The sequence below is a fragment of the Stegostoma tigrinum genome, chromosome 20 (assembly GCF_030684315.1).
Source record: "Stegostoma tigrinum isolate sSteTig4 chromosome 20, sSteTig4.hap1, whole genome shotgun sequence".
Classification (NCBI taxonomy): domain Eukaryota; kingdom Metazoa; phylum Chordata; class Chondrichthyes; order Orectolobiformes; family Stegostomatidae; genus Stegostoma; species Stegostoma tigrinum.
In genome coordinates this window covers 17,871,095-17,889,142 of record NC_081373.1, presented here as the reverse complement: position 1 = coordinate 17,889,142, position 18,048 = coordinate 17,871,095, and the positions used below count along the sequence as shown (strand labels likewise).

At 37.9% G+C, this 18,048-nt stretch overlaps 1 protein-coding gene across 1 annotated transcript in view; it reads right to left on the bottom strand.

Annotated features, from left to right (window-relative positions):
- The window catches only part of cacul1 (CDK2 associated cullin domain 1), a 76,427-nt gene that overhangs the window by 8,447 nt on the left and 49,932 nt on the right, over positions 1 to 18,048 (bottom strand). Inside the window, exons 5-8 of the mRNA XM_048551021.2 lie at positions 14,700 to 14,802; positions 11,405 to 11,494; positions 8,848 to 8,986; positions 86 to 129 (exon numbers count right to left, since the gene is read on the bottom strand). Of these exons, the coding sequence (XP_048406978.1) occupies positions 86 to 129; positions 8,848 to 8,986; positions 11,405 to 11,494; positions 14,700 to 14,802 (376 nt within the window). The remainder of the gene's footprint in view (positions 1 to 85; positions 130 to 8,847; positions 8,987 to 11,404; positions 11,495 to 14,699; positions 14,803 to 18,048) is intronic.

Genomic DNA, 18,048 nt, shown 5'->3' with positions numbered 1-18,048 from the left:
ACTACGCTTCACATTCAATTAGCATACTTTTGCAATGTTACTAGAAAAGCTTTGAGAAAACACATGCAAAACTAAAATCACTTACTAAACATTAGCTCCTCTCCAGCTCTTTTCCGTGACTGATCCCCTCTAATTAAATGAGAAAGTGGAAAGTAGTAGTTAAAATCTTCAAATATTTGGGACTGAAACAATTCAAGCTGTTTTGCTAATAGAAATAAAAACACACTACAGTAACACCTGTATGTAACTTTTGTTAGGTATTACAGTTGCAGTCTTGGAGAAAAAATAATTTGTATTTAGTTTTTGAGAAAAGACAATGACAGCAAGTTATGAACAAGTTTTTTTTTCAGATCACTTATTCACAAGTTTGGAGCTTGTTTGTGATATTTAGTTATTAATTTTGCCTAGTATTACTAACATTGCTCGAGTGGGGGCATGATTTCGGGTACACCAAATATTTTGGTTTAGTGAATTGGATTCACGCGTCTCAATTGCTAAAGATGATCATGTACAATGAAATATTTTTGGGCAGGAAGAATTATCACAGGTGCTGATTAAATGACTCAGCATGTCAAATAATATTTGTGTTTTATGGGATTCCATTGTATTTAACCAGACTTCAGGAGTTGTATTCCACAATCCTCTGCCTTTGTATTTAAAGGGCATTGGTTTATGTCAAATTTGATTTAAATAAGTCAAATGGGAACGTTAAAAAGTAGTTTTTGAATTAAGTCATTTCTATCTCCTCCAATTCCACACTTGTTTCTGTCCCTTGTTTTGAATTCTCTCCTTCATTTAGCAATCACCTTAATTTTATAACTGTCTTTCTCTTTCTCTCACTGTGACATTATGTTTTCATTTCATTTGTCTGTTTCTCTCTGGCTCTTCTATGTTTTACTTTTCACTCCTATTTTATCTATGTAACCACAGACACCTCATGTTGTAGCACGGAGAATCAAACAGGCATTTTAGAGACAGCGGTCTCTCAATTCAAACTGAATGTTTGAAGAGGAGTTAGGTGGGATACAAGTTACTCTTATAGACACACTTCCATTTAATTGAAGAAGAGGTACAGATGAGGTGGAGAATAAGTGGTGCTGGGTGAACAAGGTTCAGGTACAGTGGGTTGGTTAAACAACGGAATGTTGAACTTGCACAATCTTTATATCCTTTATTTGAAAATGATACTTACTTGAAATTCTAGAATGATTTTAGGTCTTTTTAAACAATCACAATTTTTAAAATCTTTACTCTTTCAGTCAGTCATACAGTGCCGAAAAGGCCCTTCAGCCCACTGAGTTTGCACCAACTTAGCTAGCAAAGAAAGTGCTCTATCCCAAGTTTCTGCACGTGTCTCATATCCTTAAATATTACGATGTTTCAAGTGCTCACCGAAATATGTTTAAAAGTTTATAAGTCTTCAACCTCCACTACCTTCCCAGGCAGTGTATTCCAGAGTTTCACCGCCTTCTCAGTGAAAATGGTTTTTTTCTCCAACCCCCTCTGAATCTCTGCCCCTTACCCTAAAACTATGTCCATTTGTGATTGATTCCTCCCACCCCAACCAAGAGAACAGCTGGTCCCTAGTCACCCTATCCATACCCCTCAATCTTAAGGCCCTTTAGTCTTCTCTGCTCTAAAGAGAGCAATCTAAGCCTATCTAGTCTCTCCTCATAGATCAATTGCTCCATCCCAGGCAACATCCTGGTGAACCTCCTCTGTATCTCCTCCAATGCTATCGCATTGTTCTGTAGTGAGGTAATCAAAACTGCAGACAGTACTGCAGCTGTGGTCTAACCAAAGTTCTGCACAGCTCCAACATTAGCTCCTGCTCTTACACTTTATGCCATGACTGATGAAAGCAAATATCCCATATGCCTTCTTAACTTTCCGACTCATGTGCTCCGCTGACTTCAGGGATTTGAGAATAATTAGGTCCATCTGTTCTTCTGAGTTGTCCAGTGTCCTGCGACTCATTAAACAGCCCCTCATCTTGTTTCTTCTTCCAAAGTGCACCACCTTGCACTTATCAGGGTGAAATACCATCTGACACTGCTCTGCCAATCTGAATAACCCATCTACATCTTCCTGTAATCTACAACCACCTTTTACACTACTAACCACCCTACCAATCTTGCTGTCATCTGTAAACTTGCTTAACATGCCCTCCACATTTTCATCTATATCATTTATGCATATAACAAACAATAAGCATCCCAGTACTGATCCTTGTGCTACGCTGCTAAACACCAGCCTCCAGTCACTTAAGCAGCCTTTTATCACGAAGCTAATTTTTATCCATCTCGCCAAGTTTTCCTGAATTCCATGTGTTTTAACCTTCAGTATCCCATTTGATACCTTATAAAAAAGTTTGCTAAAATTCATATGAACTACATCAACTGAACTTCCCTCATCTTCACACTTGAAAGGTATATAACTTTGTACTTGAGTTTTGTCTCAATTCTATGATGTACTATTAATAGTACAATGAAATAAACACAGAGGCTGCTGTCAAACAAAGTCCTCAACTCTTCTTCAGTGAAAGCCAGCTTCTTTAGCAAGGTCCCGAGTCCTTCTGAATAAGCTAGTCATGACAGTGTTTGTAATAAATGGCAGAGGCAGATCTCAATTTGCCTTTTACTAAGCCTCTGAACAACAAATCATATGTATCGAAATAACCTACATTAATATAGCACCTTCCAGACAATAAAAGCCCATGTGTTTGACAGTAACATCATGAAACAAAGTATGATATCACAGAACCATTGAAGTGTTACAGCACAGAACGAAGCAATTCAGTCCATCATGTCTGATCTGACCCTTCAAATGAACTTTAGATAACACCAATCGCCAGCTTTCCCTCCCCACCCCCAAACACAAGCACATTATTTCTGTCTAAGTAATCAACTAATGCTCCTCTGAATATCTCAATTAAACTTGCCTCCATCATATTTCTCGGCAGTGTATCCCAAACCTTAACAACTCATTGTGTTAAACTGCTCTTCCTCACCTACCATTTGCAAATCAAACCAGATTAGATTTGATGACCAGAAGTTTAGTAAAATGAGGAGGTTTTAAGGAATGTCTTGAAAAGGGGCAGCAAGATAGACAAGTGCAAAGAAGAACTTTGTAAAATAGTTAGTGGTTGACCCACAGCTCTATATGGTTTGCTTAGGAATGCACCATATTACAATAACGGTTCTGGCAAGAAAACCACTTTGTTGGCCCGGGAACGTCACATCAGTCAACACTGCCATCTGCCCAATTTGTTCTTATACTGTGTGTTTTTCCTGAAGCTGAAATGCTGCCAGCAGGATATTTGAAATCACCTGTGCGTAGGATATCTCTACTCTCAACAGGTTAATGCAAGTAATTGAAGCTGACAGAAGTTCAGGCTGCAGAATCATACAATCCCAGTGCTCTTGCCAGTTTTTAGCAACAATATATTGCTTTGCATTTGTGGCAAACAGAAATAATCTGGAACATTCAATTGTTTATTGCATACAAGATGATCATTGAGCCCAAGAAGTTACTAAGCTAGTTTTGACAAAAATTCTAATCCATTTATACTCTTACTGCTTGAAGTCCCCAGGGGTGCTAGACTGCTCCCTCTCAGGCTATTACATTGCTTATTGACTTAGCACTTTTAGAAGAGAAATGGAATACATATTTGGGAGGATAAACAATTGGAAAAGATGTGTGATTTAAAATCTAACATAGCTCATTTCAGTGAATAATGTTTACCAAAGCCAAATTTACAACTTGAAGCTTAGTACAGCAACAACTAAAAAAAATCCTCATTTAGCATGTGTCATAAAGAAATGTTATATTGTTTATTCAATCACAGTCATTTGCAACAAAAGGCTCAAGGGAACAATAATAAAAAAAAAGTGAAAGCAGTCAAAAAAATGCAACAGAAAAACAGAAATGGGAGCACTAGTAGCAATGAAATTATTACCCAAGACAAATTACAAGGACTGAGGTCTTTAGCCCACATCTGGTATCTGACACTACAAAGTCTCCCCTTGTTCTCACCGTTATGTAATCTGCATCATCTTGAAAGTACAAGTACTGCATATCATGATCAATTTTTAAATGCTTCATAAGTAGACACATCCATAATGAAACCTGTGTCGGAGTTATATTTTAAAATACACTGCCTTTTCAAAATGGTGGAAGCCCAATATTCAAGAAAAATCAAAACCCTCACGTAAAGAACGAATTCAGTAATCCTGAATTGTAATTATGCATTTTCCTTTAACCTAAACACATGGAGGTAATCTATTATTACATATGGAGTCATGACATTGAATCCCTGAACAACATGGATGATAGAGAATTGGTTGGGAAAATATCACAAGGTTAGAAAAGTTAGTTTCTCGATGTCAAGAATAAAGAGACACCAATTCTGCAATCAAGATTTGACCGGTGATAACGAGAACCTTGCTTGAGAGTAGCAACAGGGCCTATTTGCATGCATTTACAGTTATTAGATTAGACCTCAAAGATATACAGCTTCATATCTTCCCATGCACCAGACAGAACCTAGACAGCAACAATTTCCAACACAAGAGTCCAAGCGATACCTGGTAGCTCTAGTTTGCAGATCACTCCTCTTGACCCACACCTTAGACAGCAATGTGACGCTCCACAAGTAGTGACCACCAAGCCACCCCATTGTCTACGGAGATTGACATTAGATAGATACTGAACTCATCACATTATCATAGCACCTCACCGAATTACTTAGGAAGTAGTTCTTAAACACTGTACACTTGAATGCACTGACACCTTTCATTATAAAGTTTGTGACAGGACACTTTGCACTCAGGAACAAACAACCAACTCAAGTAGAACCGAAACAGGCTGCATCTCAGGGATCCTCGCTTGCTCCCTTAACACTGTGTACACTTGGATGTTCGCAGCCTTGTCATTTTGCACTTTGCGATTTCATTCAGAACTTCAAGGCTCAGAGAACATCCATCTTGCCTTGCCATTTAACACAGGCACAAGGCAGGTGGCTTGCTCGGTTATCAGCAGGGATCAAAGTGTGAACACGTTGCTGTAGAGCACCCTGCTCCATTAATGTCATATTGGCACCAAGTGCCAAGCAGCTTATGCAGTAAACACACTGCATGTACTTCAACTAAATTTCCAAGTCACAAAGTTGTCCATGGTCAAGTCAAGAGGGTGCTCTCATCAGTCAAGGGCAATGTCCAATCTCAGTCTAGGACCTTGGACACAGTTGACAGGCTGTTGTAGATAGTCACAGTCAGGGGTACTGTATCACTGGAGTGTGCGGAATGGGCTACTGTAAATTCTGCCAGTTTAGTGTAACCAACAGGCATTTGCAGTAAGTCATTTGCAGAGCTGCACCAAGATCACCACAAGGCCAGTTACTCATCTCTTTTTTTTGGGGGGAGGGGTGGTACCTAGGGTGCAATGGTCAGTCTTGGGGGTCAGCATGAGTCAAAGGTGGGGGGGGGGTCTCTTCGAAGTCGTTGTAACTATTGGGACAGTGGGGAATTTAACTGTGCAGATTGGACACAGCATGCTGGGATGCAGAGGGTATAAAGGGTACGAGAAGGTAGTGCATTGTAGGACATGGGCAATCGTACATGGGGAGGAAGGGCTTCCTCGATTATCGGGCTAAGCTTGCAATTCACTGTGCCAAACACAGGCTGTGTTGCCTTCCATACTCATACAAACTATGAATGCTCATTGGAACTTGAAAGTGGTTCGTACCACATCAAGAGGGCATAGTAAATGCTTTTTTTCCCTGACTAAGCAGGTGGTTCTATTTTGAATAAATGCAAGGCCTTTCAAGGGACAACTGTATTAATCAGACACTTATAAAGCACAGGCTGAAAGTAACTATATGCATTGCATCTGAAATGCATGCAGTGTCCAGCTATGTAGAAGACAAATCCTGGTCACAGGCAATCCTGTCCATGTCACTTGTTGCCGTAGATTGATTGCAGTAACCTCTGAAGCAGGAGTAATCACAGTCAACCTTGAAAGTGGCATCCACGGGCAACAATTCACAATATCAATCCAAGGTAAAACAGATTGCACAGGGGCCTCTCATCTTGAACTCTAAGTATACGTCTCAACATGTTCTTCTATGTAATGCTGCATTCCTTGGGTGATGTGGGGGATGGGATGGTATCAGATATCAGTAATTCTAATTGACTTAATCTTCTATTGTATTTGCATAGCATGGTTACATATGTCAGAATAAGGTCCATTATACGAAGGCAGTAAAGGCATTAGGGCTATGCTAAACTGTCATTTGTGTCTGATGCAAATGCTGACTGCTCACGTTACTAAAGACTCTGATGAAGAGTCTGGGCCCGAAAAGTCAGCGTTTGTGCTCCTGAGGTGCTGCTTGGCCTGCTGTGTTCATCCAGCTCCACACTTTGTTATTTTGGATTCTCCAGCATCTGCAGTTCCCATTATTACTAAAGACCCATTCTGTTTCCAGTATTCCCCAAACAGGTTCATTGGAACAGTGGCCATTGGATCCAACATCATCATGTAGAACGTGATGCCATGGCATAGGTGCTACCATCACATACGGCGCAGACAAATCAAAGAGGAATGAACATGCCCGTAAGATACAAGGTATACCAGCAGAATTATGCCAGCAGAAATATTTAACTCGTCGAGACTGCTCCACCATTACAACTAATTTGTTGTAGTTGTAAATGTGGTGTAAAGCAGCAGCACATTTACAAACGTGAACTTGTATTTGCAATTATGTCACCTATACCACTATCTACACACAGGGGTTTTTCTTTTACATTTCTCCTTCCAGAAGGAGCATTTTCGATAGCAAAAAAGTAAACCACAGGTGGCAGGACTACTGTGACGAGATCTCAATACTATATTTAGTAGTTTCTCAGAATCTGGAAACATGCTGTTTTGTTGTAGCTAGTGTAATCACTTCTTGGAAGTCATGAATTCCCTGTAAACATATTTTGAAACAACTACAATAGCAAAGTAAGTTAGAAATAGCAATTTTTAAGTTTTTTTTGAAGTTTTTATTATTTATTTGTGGGATATTGATGTCACTGACTGAGGCAACATTTCTTGCCCGTCCCAACTTGCCCGAAGTACCTTAATGTTCCATTTCAAAATTAGTACTATTGCAGACATTTCAGCTGGATAGTGACACAAAAGCATGGCAATTGTGTACAATTTATCCTGCAACTGTACAGTTACACAGGAAGGGCAGTTTTCATGTCAGATTGTTGCAAATATCAACTTGAATTATGTGTTCTATACTTCTAAGAATAAAAAAGCTTACACACAGTAACAAGGTAAACAATAGGCCAGAAATTATTCCAATGTCAAGTTTAGTTGTAAATGATGCTAGTTGATTTGTTCACCTTATCATTACCATTACATTATATTTGCATTGCAAATTGCTGGAATAAATGATCTGTTAACGGCACAACAATCTTAACATATTTATGGCCTCATGTGTGCAATGGTTTAGCTTTATAAACAAATCACATGACATTATAAAGTGTAAAACAAGTTGCCTTAACTGACGTGGATGTGACACAGTGAGGTGAGAGACACGCAACTTAAAAAATTTTAGAATGTGCGAAGGAAGGATTTAGGAATTTTGCACGTACACTTTTCCATTGAAATATGCTCCAACAATCTGATAAATAGCAAATCTCTAGAGAGGTGCAGCGATGGATCCTCCGAAGCAAAAATGAGGAAATTAGGGGCAACTTCTGAATACTTTGTGAGTGAGATTAGTGTGATAGCACAATAGGCATTGGCAGAATCTTGGTCAAAATCTTCACTACCCCAAGCAGAAAGTTATTGCAAGGAAAGGTGTAATTATCTGACCAGAGTAGGCAAAGTAAAGATTCTCAGAGCTTCAGTTGAAAGGCTCTTATAAAGAAGGCAAAACTTGTACTTTTGGTTCAAAGGCAAGTTGGTCGTCGTGTGAAGCAGCCTCTCCACAGGTGACAAATTTGAGCTGTTCTCTTGCTCGAGAAGATTTCAGAATCTGAATAGAAATTTTCACACAAAACAGCTCATGTAAACCTTTACCTGTATTTTTATAGCAGACAAGTTTAGTGGCTGATGTGCCAGAATGAATGTCCTTCAGGCAGCGGGTCTGCTGATCCTCAAAGAGCTTCAAGCCAGTGTGTTTGATTGCAGACCTTTTGTCGCCTTGCTAGGTAATATCATCAGCGCACCTCCAGTGAAGCTTCATTGGAGGTTCACTAGCAATGTTAACTAGCAAGGTGATGAAACATCTGCAATCAAACACACTGGCTTGGTGAAGAAGTCTACAACCTTCATCCACAACACAAGCTACAAATCTTCTCAAAAAAACTTAAAGAACTTCCTTTGCACAAAGACAGGGCTCTAAAGTGCCATTCTTCCACTGTGTGACGATCATTGTGGAATTTGTATTGGAGCAGCTGGATTTTAACAGGACTTCAAAAAAAAGTACATCACAGAGCACTACCAGATCTCAATCATTTCAGATTTGACTGACTAAACAAGGAAAACAGCTCAATTAAAGGAGGCAGCTCAAGACTGACCAAACAGCCATGAAAGTAGGAACTGCCATAGCAGACAAAAGTTTGATAATGTACAAAGTAGGATGTGTAATAAAAAAGCACTGCACAGACAATGTCCAATTAACTACAGCAAATGCTAAGAGATCCAAAAGTATAGTGAAAATGACAATCAGCATTCCAACATTCTCGGCTCTTTTGGGATGGATAAACCAAATAACACAGACAAAGAAGCAGCCAAACTGGCAATGAATCTTTTGGAATGTAGGTAAATTCTAAATTTGAGTCTAAACTTTACCTGGCAAAGCCATTCTGTATCAGTTCTCGCTGGAGTTTTTGGTCTTGAGCAGCATATTCTGAGAGCTTGGATTCCAAAGCAGGGGGAAGAATATTTGGGATAAATTTAGAAAAAAGACTAGGTGCCAGCTGCGCCCAATCTGGGAAAATAATTTAAAGAACAAACAAGGTTACTGAGATGGTCAACAGCTATATTTTTATGCAGCTATAGCAGATCTAGTTAATGACTAAAGTTATAAAGTATTATGTTCCTCTTTTTATCCCATTGTTAACTTTTTCCTATGATAATAAAGTTGGCATCTTATGAAAAATATACCAGATTTCAACCACCTTTAAATACTCCGTCTAAACTGGAGGCACCATCGTCACAAACTTCCATGAGTAATATTTCTGTGGCTGTAAACACTTCACAAAAAATATTGAATCTAAATATTGAACTGCAAATAGAAGTTATGATGTTTTGGTATGGTGATTACAATTCATACCATCAAAAAAAAAATGCAGAAAGAGCCTTAAATCCAAACTGTGGCAAACGTACTGTTTCTTGACTAAAATTAATACATATAGAGTCAGTAGCGGCTAACATTGACTAACTAGAAAATTCACAATGTTGAGAGATAAATTGAAACATTTCATCTGATTCAAGTGTCATCATCATAAACAGTTTCTTTAGAGTTATTACTTAAATAAAATTTAATTAAATCTACCATTCAATTTTATTCAGTGAGCGAACAGGAAAGATAACCTTCTTAAAGCAGGATCATTAAAGGAAATTTTCTACATTTGGTCTTTATTTTACATGAAATGAATATCTGTCAGGTACTAAATCTTGAAACCTACAAACCTCAAAAATATTTACATACTTTGTTACAAGTGAATATTTTCAACTGTACTTTTATTCCAATGAGTTCAACAGTGTCAAATAAGAAATAATTCTAATGATCAATAAAATGTTTTTAATTTTTATAACGAACAAAATAACTTCTTTGTAGCTGAAAGCGTCTGTTTGACTCGGAAACAAAGAGACTTTGCACAATGTAACTGGCCTGGAGTGACGTAGCAACTTTTCTGCTTCGTGTTGCCATTTAGATACACGAGTAGTCTACAAATCCAAAATACTGTCTATCCAATGCCTGATACTATTTCTCATACTACATACGTCAGTCAGGAATCAGATTAGGTTAATGCCTTATCTATTATTGTACTGCCATAGTAAGGGACGAGTTAGGAGAATCAGAATATTAGAATTTTCATAACATTGAAAGTAATAAGTACAAACAAATGTGGAATTACATTCACGTGATAATAAGACTAAAAATGAATGAAAGAAACAAACTATGGCAGCTTTGTATTCAGTGCAGGCAAAACATTCCTAACATTTTGTAAGCTCATCTGGGGAAACAACAAGGGAGGAGGCAGTATATTCTGACACCAAGTAAATTAATGCAATTATATTCAGATTTATTATCTAAAACTAGCAAAAAAAATCAGTTAGAAAAGATCAACCATGAAGCAAAATGATACAAAGCATCTCTTTCATCATGTTGCCCATCTCTGAGAGACAACAATACATACATAGATGATGACACAGCAGAGACACTTACAGCTCTATAAAACCACAATTCATTTACTAAGTACTTTAACAAATAACACACACGTTTAACTATTAGAGATATCTTGATCACCGTCTTTCTCTACCCTAATTTCTGTAACTAAACCCAAACGTTATTACCCAGGAGAGTTCACAACTGGCCAGGGTGAAACTTCACATCACCTTCTGATGTAGGATACCTTATTGCACAATGTTAAGTGTTGCTGAACAAAGGAATTTCTTCACGCTCTTTATACCCAAGGGTCTGTGCCAAGAGTGTGCCTTATTTGGGATTATGCATGCTCATGACTAATCCTGAACATTGTGTCCAAATACACATCTTATTTGGGCTTATCCATGCACATGAGCATTGATATGTCCAAATGTATGTTTTATCTGGTGCAGACAGCAGTTCCCGATTTCCTGCAGTTTTAGCAGGTAGCAGACTTGACTGACTCAGCATAATTCCATTCACATAACAGCCCATTGTTAAATCTCATATCAGTTCCTGTTATCTTCAGCCTTACCCCAACAATCGCGTTGAAAATGCGGTTGAATTTTTGAGGGTGTAAAAGGCCTTTAAGTTTTCTCTCCTGCAAAATCAATGCATTTAACTCAACCAGTATCATCCACAACAGGCTTTACTCTTGTTGCACGCTTGGGATCAAGATATTTTGTCAAAAAAATTTGTTCTGTTCCATTTTCATATTGATAGACACCACTAAGTCAATTGGCCTCTAAGGCAGTTGCTGATTTTTAGGTGACCAATACTGATGCTATCTTTCATTAAAGATGCATTTAAATTAATTTTTGGGATTTGGACTCATTGCTCTGAATTATTAGTTAAGGCCTCTAGATGGCTAGCCCAGTAATATAACCACTATGCCACTGCAACTTGTCATTCTGCATTTTCTATGTTATAAATTGTTTAAAATAAAAAAGAAATTTTTCACTTACTGTTACTTACCAGGTCTAAGTGTATATAAGCCTTTAACTATATTTGCCATGGTTGAAGGGGTGACCTTAAATGGAGTTGACTGAGCTTCTATTAGTAAAGCTGAAATAGAAGCAGAAGCAACAGGTAAAGCACAACAAGGGCTATAGTACTCGAGGTGAATTAAAGAGTCACGAAAAGAGGTCAGGAGGCCAAGAACAGGAAGCATTAAAACAAAAGCAGCAATTGCTGGAAAATCTCAGCAGGTCTGGTAGCATCAGTGGAAAAAAATCAGAGTTAATGTTTTAGGTCCAGTGACTTTTCTTCAAATGCTGTTCAGAACTTCTGGACCCGAAACATTAACTCTGATTTCTCTCCACAGAAGCTGCCAGACCTGCTGAGATTTTCCAGCATTTTCTTATTGGTGTTGCAGAGCTCCAGCATCTGCAGTTCTTTCGTTTTTGTTTTGTCAAGCATAAGATTAACAGTGCAGTTACATTTTATGTCAAATTGGAAGTGGCTTCAAGTACACATCAATCTAAAAAGGTAGCAAAAAGAAAAACCCGGATCCTGACTTATTAAGCAAATATGGGTCCATTAAAGCCAAATGGAAAGAATCCTGCCAAGAGACCTGTTCACATCAGTCAGAATTTGCAGTGCCTCCAGTAGAACTGTAACCCAAACAAAACTTTGTTAAAAGGTCACTTTTTAATCTTGTGATAAAATGGATGCACACATGCTGTTGGCATTTTAGAAATCGAGTTAGAGAATTAGAGGCGTGCAGATATAAAACCCCATGGCTAAGATCAGAGTGCAATATGACATGGACATCTGCCAACCACATTATTGTAGTTGGTGTATACAGTTCTGTATCAATGCGCACAATCCAAATGGTATGGAGTAGAGGTAAAGCATAATGGCATTTTAACTTTTCTCTCCTGCAAAACATATGCATTTAACTAAACCAATATCATCCACAACAGGCGTTAATCTTGGTGAATGCTTAGGATTAAGAATCTTTATCCAAGAAATTTGTTCTGTCCCATTTCCATGTTGAAATGTTTACTCAATCTTGAGCTAATGCGAATTACTTTGTGAAATAAAATTTGATCACCTACATTTGTAGAATCAAAGTCAGTCCATATGACTTATCGATTTCAAAAACTGTGATCTTGTTTCTATACAACAAATTATAATAAGTTGACTTTGGAAATTATCACATCCCTAAAGAGTAGTCAGAACACTTCAAACATAATTATTGCTGAAATGCAGTCACTGATGTTATGCAGGCAAATGGAGGGACCTATTTGCTCATTCATTGTCCAATGCACAGCCATAGTGAACAAGATGAAAAGACTAGTTATGTTTGTTTTTAGTGAAGCTGGTTGAGGGTGCAATGTTGGTCAGGCCACAAGAAGAACTCACTGTTCTCCTCTAAGTAGTGTCATGGGATATTTTAGGGCTCGTCCAATATCTTATTGAACTGATGACACTTATTGAAGGCAATGCTCCCTCAGTGTTGCACTGCAGTGGAAGTGCCAGTCTAAACAATGTGCTCAATCCTGGACTACTGGTTGGGCTCATAGCTTTCAGATTCATTAGCAAGAATAAATTGCTCATTCAAGCTAATACAATAACAGAATAAAGAAAAGGGAAGGATCATTTAGTCCAGCAATGTTAGCCTTTTAAGCTCTCTCACTCTCAAAACCAAAGTTGAATATAAGAATGGGAAACACCTGCAGGTATTCAGCTAAAATATCCATATGTGGCAAATTATTGTTATTACATTGCCTGAAAATTTCAACCTTATCAAATGTAATATTTATATACCCTAGGCCTATTGGTCCTCAAGTAACATTTAGGGCTCATTTTTGTTATTGACACATTTCATGGTCAACATTCCTTCACAGGGCGCCATATTCACCTCTTTTGCTTTAGACTTTACACGTCAATTTTCCTTCTTAGTTTAGAATTTTCACAGTTGAAACTACTTCTTTTGTTGTACGTTTACACCACTCACTTCAGCCCAATATCCAAAGTTGCACACTCTAGCTATCAAAAGTAGTACTGAAGGAGGGTCACTGGACCTCAAACACTGACTGCTGCTTTCTCTCCACAGTTGCTGCCAGACCCGCTGAGTTATAGAGTCACAGAGTTGTACAGCATGGGAAGAGACCCTTCAGTGCATCTCGTCCTTACTGACCAGATATCCCAAATTAATCTAGTCCCTTTCGCTGTCATTTGGCCCATATCCCTCTACACCCTTTCTTTTCATATACCCATCCAGATGCCTTTTAAATGTTGTAATTGTACCAGCCTCCACCACTTCCTCTGGCAGCTTGTTCCAGACACACATCAGCCTGTGTGTGAAAAAGCTGCCCCTCAGATCCCTTTTAAATCTTTTCCCCTCTCGATAAAACTATACTCTCTAGTTCTGGACCTCGCCTCCCCAACCCTGAAGTAAGGACCATGGCTATTCACCCTATCCATGCCCCTCATGATTTTATAAACCTCTAAAGGTCATTTCTGACGCTCCAGGGAAAATAGCCCCAGCCTATTCAGCCTCCCCTTACAGCTCAAACCCTCCAACCCTGGTCACATCCTTGTAAATCTTTTCTGATCTCTTTTAGGTTTCACAACATCTTTCCTATAGTTGGGAGACCAGAATTGTAAGCAGTATTCCAAAAGCGGCCTAACCAATGTCTTGTACAGCCATAACATCATCTCCCAACTCCCGAACTCAAGTTTCCAGCAGCTTCTGTTTTTGTGCCAAACTTAAATTGACACTGACCTAAAGTAATCTGTAAGTTGTTGAAAGCAACTTCCATCCCCCTTGCACCATTTCAGACTTGCATAATTGGAAAAGAAAATCAACTAGTGTATATAAACAGGGGACTTTTCATCTACTACAAAAATAGGAAAAAAATGAAATACACAAATATATCAGAAAATGAAGGAGTCAGAATCAAACATGTTAAGGAGATTTAACCTTCAGATTCAGTACAACTGTTGCTCAGTAAATCTTAGATTTACCCTATAAAACTGCATATCCCCAAGACATGTCCCGGAAATGCTGAATAAACGTGCTGACAACAAAGTTCAGGATTCAGGAGAGGACAAATTTTTCTCAAGAATCTTATGACTGCCAATTCCAAAATTATTGATATAACTTAGAATAACCAAGGAAAAAAACTTGATATTATTAGTACTAAAGGTTGAATTATTAATATCAGAAGCACATGTTTGATAAAGGGTTTTCATCCCCACTTCAGGGTTAACGCAAGTTTGGCACAGAAAGTAGAGCGCAAACATAATTAACACCACTCACGCATTAAGGTAGGAACATGCTTTTCTGCAACCTGTTCTGTAAACAACTTTATGAGGTCATCTTTCAAATCTCTGTTGAGTTTGGTTTCAATGTAAAATTTGTTCTGTTAAAAAAAAGAGAAAGTTGTCAACAGGAATCAATGCAGTAACACAATATTTAAAAAAAAACTCAATTCACATCAGCAATAGAACCAGATTTGATCCTGCAATAATGACTGGTATTTATATGGCACCTTCAATGTAATAAAGGCATCCCAAGACCGTTACAAATTTACTTCTTTTAAACTAAATTAAACATGGTTTTTAGGGCCGACAGCCAAAAGCTTGATCGATAATCTAAAGGAAGGAGGCTTAAAGACACAGCCACTAATGGTGGATCAATTAAATATGGGGATTCCATATTCCAAACAAAAAGCCGAAATGAGAAGAGAACAGATATTTTGGAAGTTTATGAAACTGCAAGAAATGATAGACATAGGGAAGGTATGATAAGGTAGGAACTTAAGAGTTTTTTTAAAATGTGAGCAATAACTTGGTCAAGTGCTCGCGCCGCTCAGCCGGAAGATGGGTAATTGCTAAATGAGATTTGGTGTGAGCAAGAATATGGGCAGATGACTACAGTTTCGGCAGGGTAGAATGTGGAAGTCTAGCTTGCACTGCATAAGAATAATCAAGTGTGCAGGTAACAAAGGTATAGAAAGGAGTTTCAACAGGAGAGGAGCTAAGGGAACTTTGGAGCCAGGCAATGTCACTAATGTGGCAACCTTAACAATGTCACAAATATGCTGACATTAGCTCATTTCAACAAAGGACAGTTGTTGTTATTGTATCTGCTTGGATCACCTCCTGCGATAGCACGTTCCAGACACATCACCCTCTATGTAAAAACCTTGCCTCTCACATGTCCTTTAAATTTTCCCCCTTTTAGCTTCAATCCATGTCCCCCCGGAATTGACATTTGTACCTTGGAGGAAAATACTGATTTTACATTCTTTCTATGCCTTTATAAATTTTGTAAACTTCTATCAGGTCGTTCCTCAGCCTCCGACATTCAAGTGAAATAAAAAGATTGTCCAATATCTCAAGTCAACTATCACACCAACAGTCTGGTTCAACATGAGGCAGTCGCCAGTCTACAGCACATCATCTTCTTATATACCTTATTATCATTTTGTTCTTCTAAATCTCAAAACAAAATCATAAAAGTGCAATGCAGATTTGCTAGTATGTTTTCAAGAATGAAACATTAGTGTTATGGGCTTTATCCACCGGCGATTAGAAAATTAATAAACAACTTGACCAAGGATATCAAGGTGATGAAGGGTTAAAATAATTAAACACTGTTAAGAGTGTTTTCACTGGTTGCTGAAACAATAACGATCACCATAATTTCATGTACTGCTACAATTCCTGCAACTGCCCTTCACACCAAAGCAGGATTTTAAATCCTGGTGTTGTTTCAGATAGTTAACTATTACTGCTTCATTAACATGCTCTGTAATCTAACATTAAAAGCTTGCAAGTCCTGATGTCGTTGGCTAATTGAAGGATTAGTTCATTTGGTGTCATTTCTCTGATCAAGGATAGAATTCATCTTTTCTTGGTGAAAAACCGGAGGAAAAAAAACTTATGACTGTGTAAACATCATCCTTGAAATAAAAGACAGCCAACAATGACCCTCTTTCAGATGCTCATCAGTTCTAAGCAATCAGCCTTTTTTCGGGGTGTCCATGTTCTTGAACCACCACCTGCCACGTTGTTAGTTAGTGACAGGTAACAGCTACTGTATTTATGATACCAGGTTTTAACACTGGCCTAACTTGAAAATCAGTAGTAATAGGGTATAACTTAGATAACCCTTAAGACTCAAGAAGGGATTATAATTAAAAATTCCTTACGTGGGAGATAGCTCGTGGCATCAAATTTGAATTTCTGACTGTTTTTAAAGCAAAGTTAACAAATTATATTGAAAGGGATAAGACCGCAGGTTGAAGAAACAAACCGATAGGCAGAATGGGCCAAGTCATAGAGTGGAATTGCGGGCTGCTGCAAAGAGGAATAAAAAAAACCCTGAAGTGAAGATTTAATGGACGAAGCAGTCTGTCTTACTGTTGCGAACTGGGGAGTTTCTAAAACAAGCTAGAAGAGACAGGGACCATCATTAACAGGAAGTCAGTTGCTTGATGCTATTTAAGAAAGGTACGGATATGCATTGTAAGAGCCTATGCTATATAAATCAAATCAATGACAAATTCCCTTCACTCCAGCAACACTGTCAGTAATTTCCACAATTGGCAAATAACTGTTGGATGCAAGAGAGAAAAAGATAAATTCTATTTGGACAGCCATTTTGTATTAACAAAACAACTTTTTCACTTACGAATCAGATTTACTTTGGTTAAAATGTTTCTGTAGGGATCATTTGCAATCCATTTTATCAAAATTGAAAGCCAATCAGAACTAAAATGAAAAGTAACTTCATTAAACAGGAATCGCTCAGGAATCCCAACTCTAACATTACAAACAAAATAAGCATCCAGAACAATGTGTGTTGGAAGCAGGCAAGAAATGCATAATTTCAGTTCAGATGTGATTAGAGGCTCAGAGACTCAGTTTTCTTATTATTTTACTTAAACAAATAGTAAGTTTCAACAGACATCATGAATATCTACGCAACTTTAGGTCAAAATAAGGCATTTATTAAAATTATCTGATGTAGTTTAATTAAGATTCAAATTTCAGAGCCTTAGAAAATGTATTATATGTATATTTTGAGCTGCAAAACTTCAAATACTCAGGGTGCGGCCAACATTAAAATTCTTTACATGGAGAGTTGTTCAAAGTTTGAAATTATTATAAAGCAGAGGTAAACTTCCACCCCTCCCACCCACAACTTATGATAACGAAAAACAAAACACGCAGAGGAGCGCCTCGCCCTATAACCTATTAAAAGGAGTGCAAGAAGAGATGTAATCCATTTTTTCATCAACTTCTGGTGGTTTAGTAGAATAAACCCTGACTTCATGATCAACAAATAACAATTTATATGTATAACTCTAACAAAGCAAATTAAGCAAATTAACTACATTATTAACAAACTAAATAAACCCTTTATAACTACTATTTCGGAACAAACATGATTCTAATGGTATGCTGCTGCAATGCAAACAAGCCCCACATATATAAAACAGAAAAGGAATTTAGTCTGTCAAAATTACAGCCAGATTACATCTTTCAAAATATTCTGTGCCTTCTCTATTAAATGCTGTGTCAGGAATGCATTCTCTATCAAATTCTTCTGTCAGAAATATTAATCAATTGTGCAGGAGGTACCTTTGATTTAGATGGTG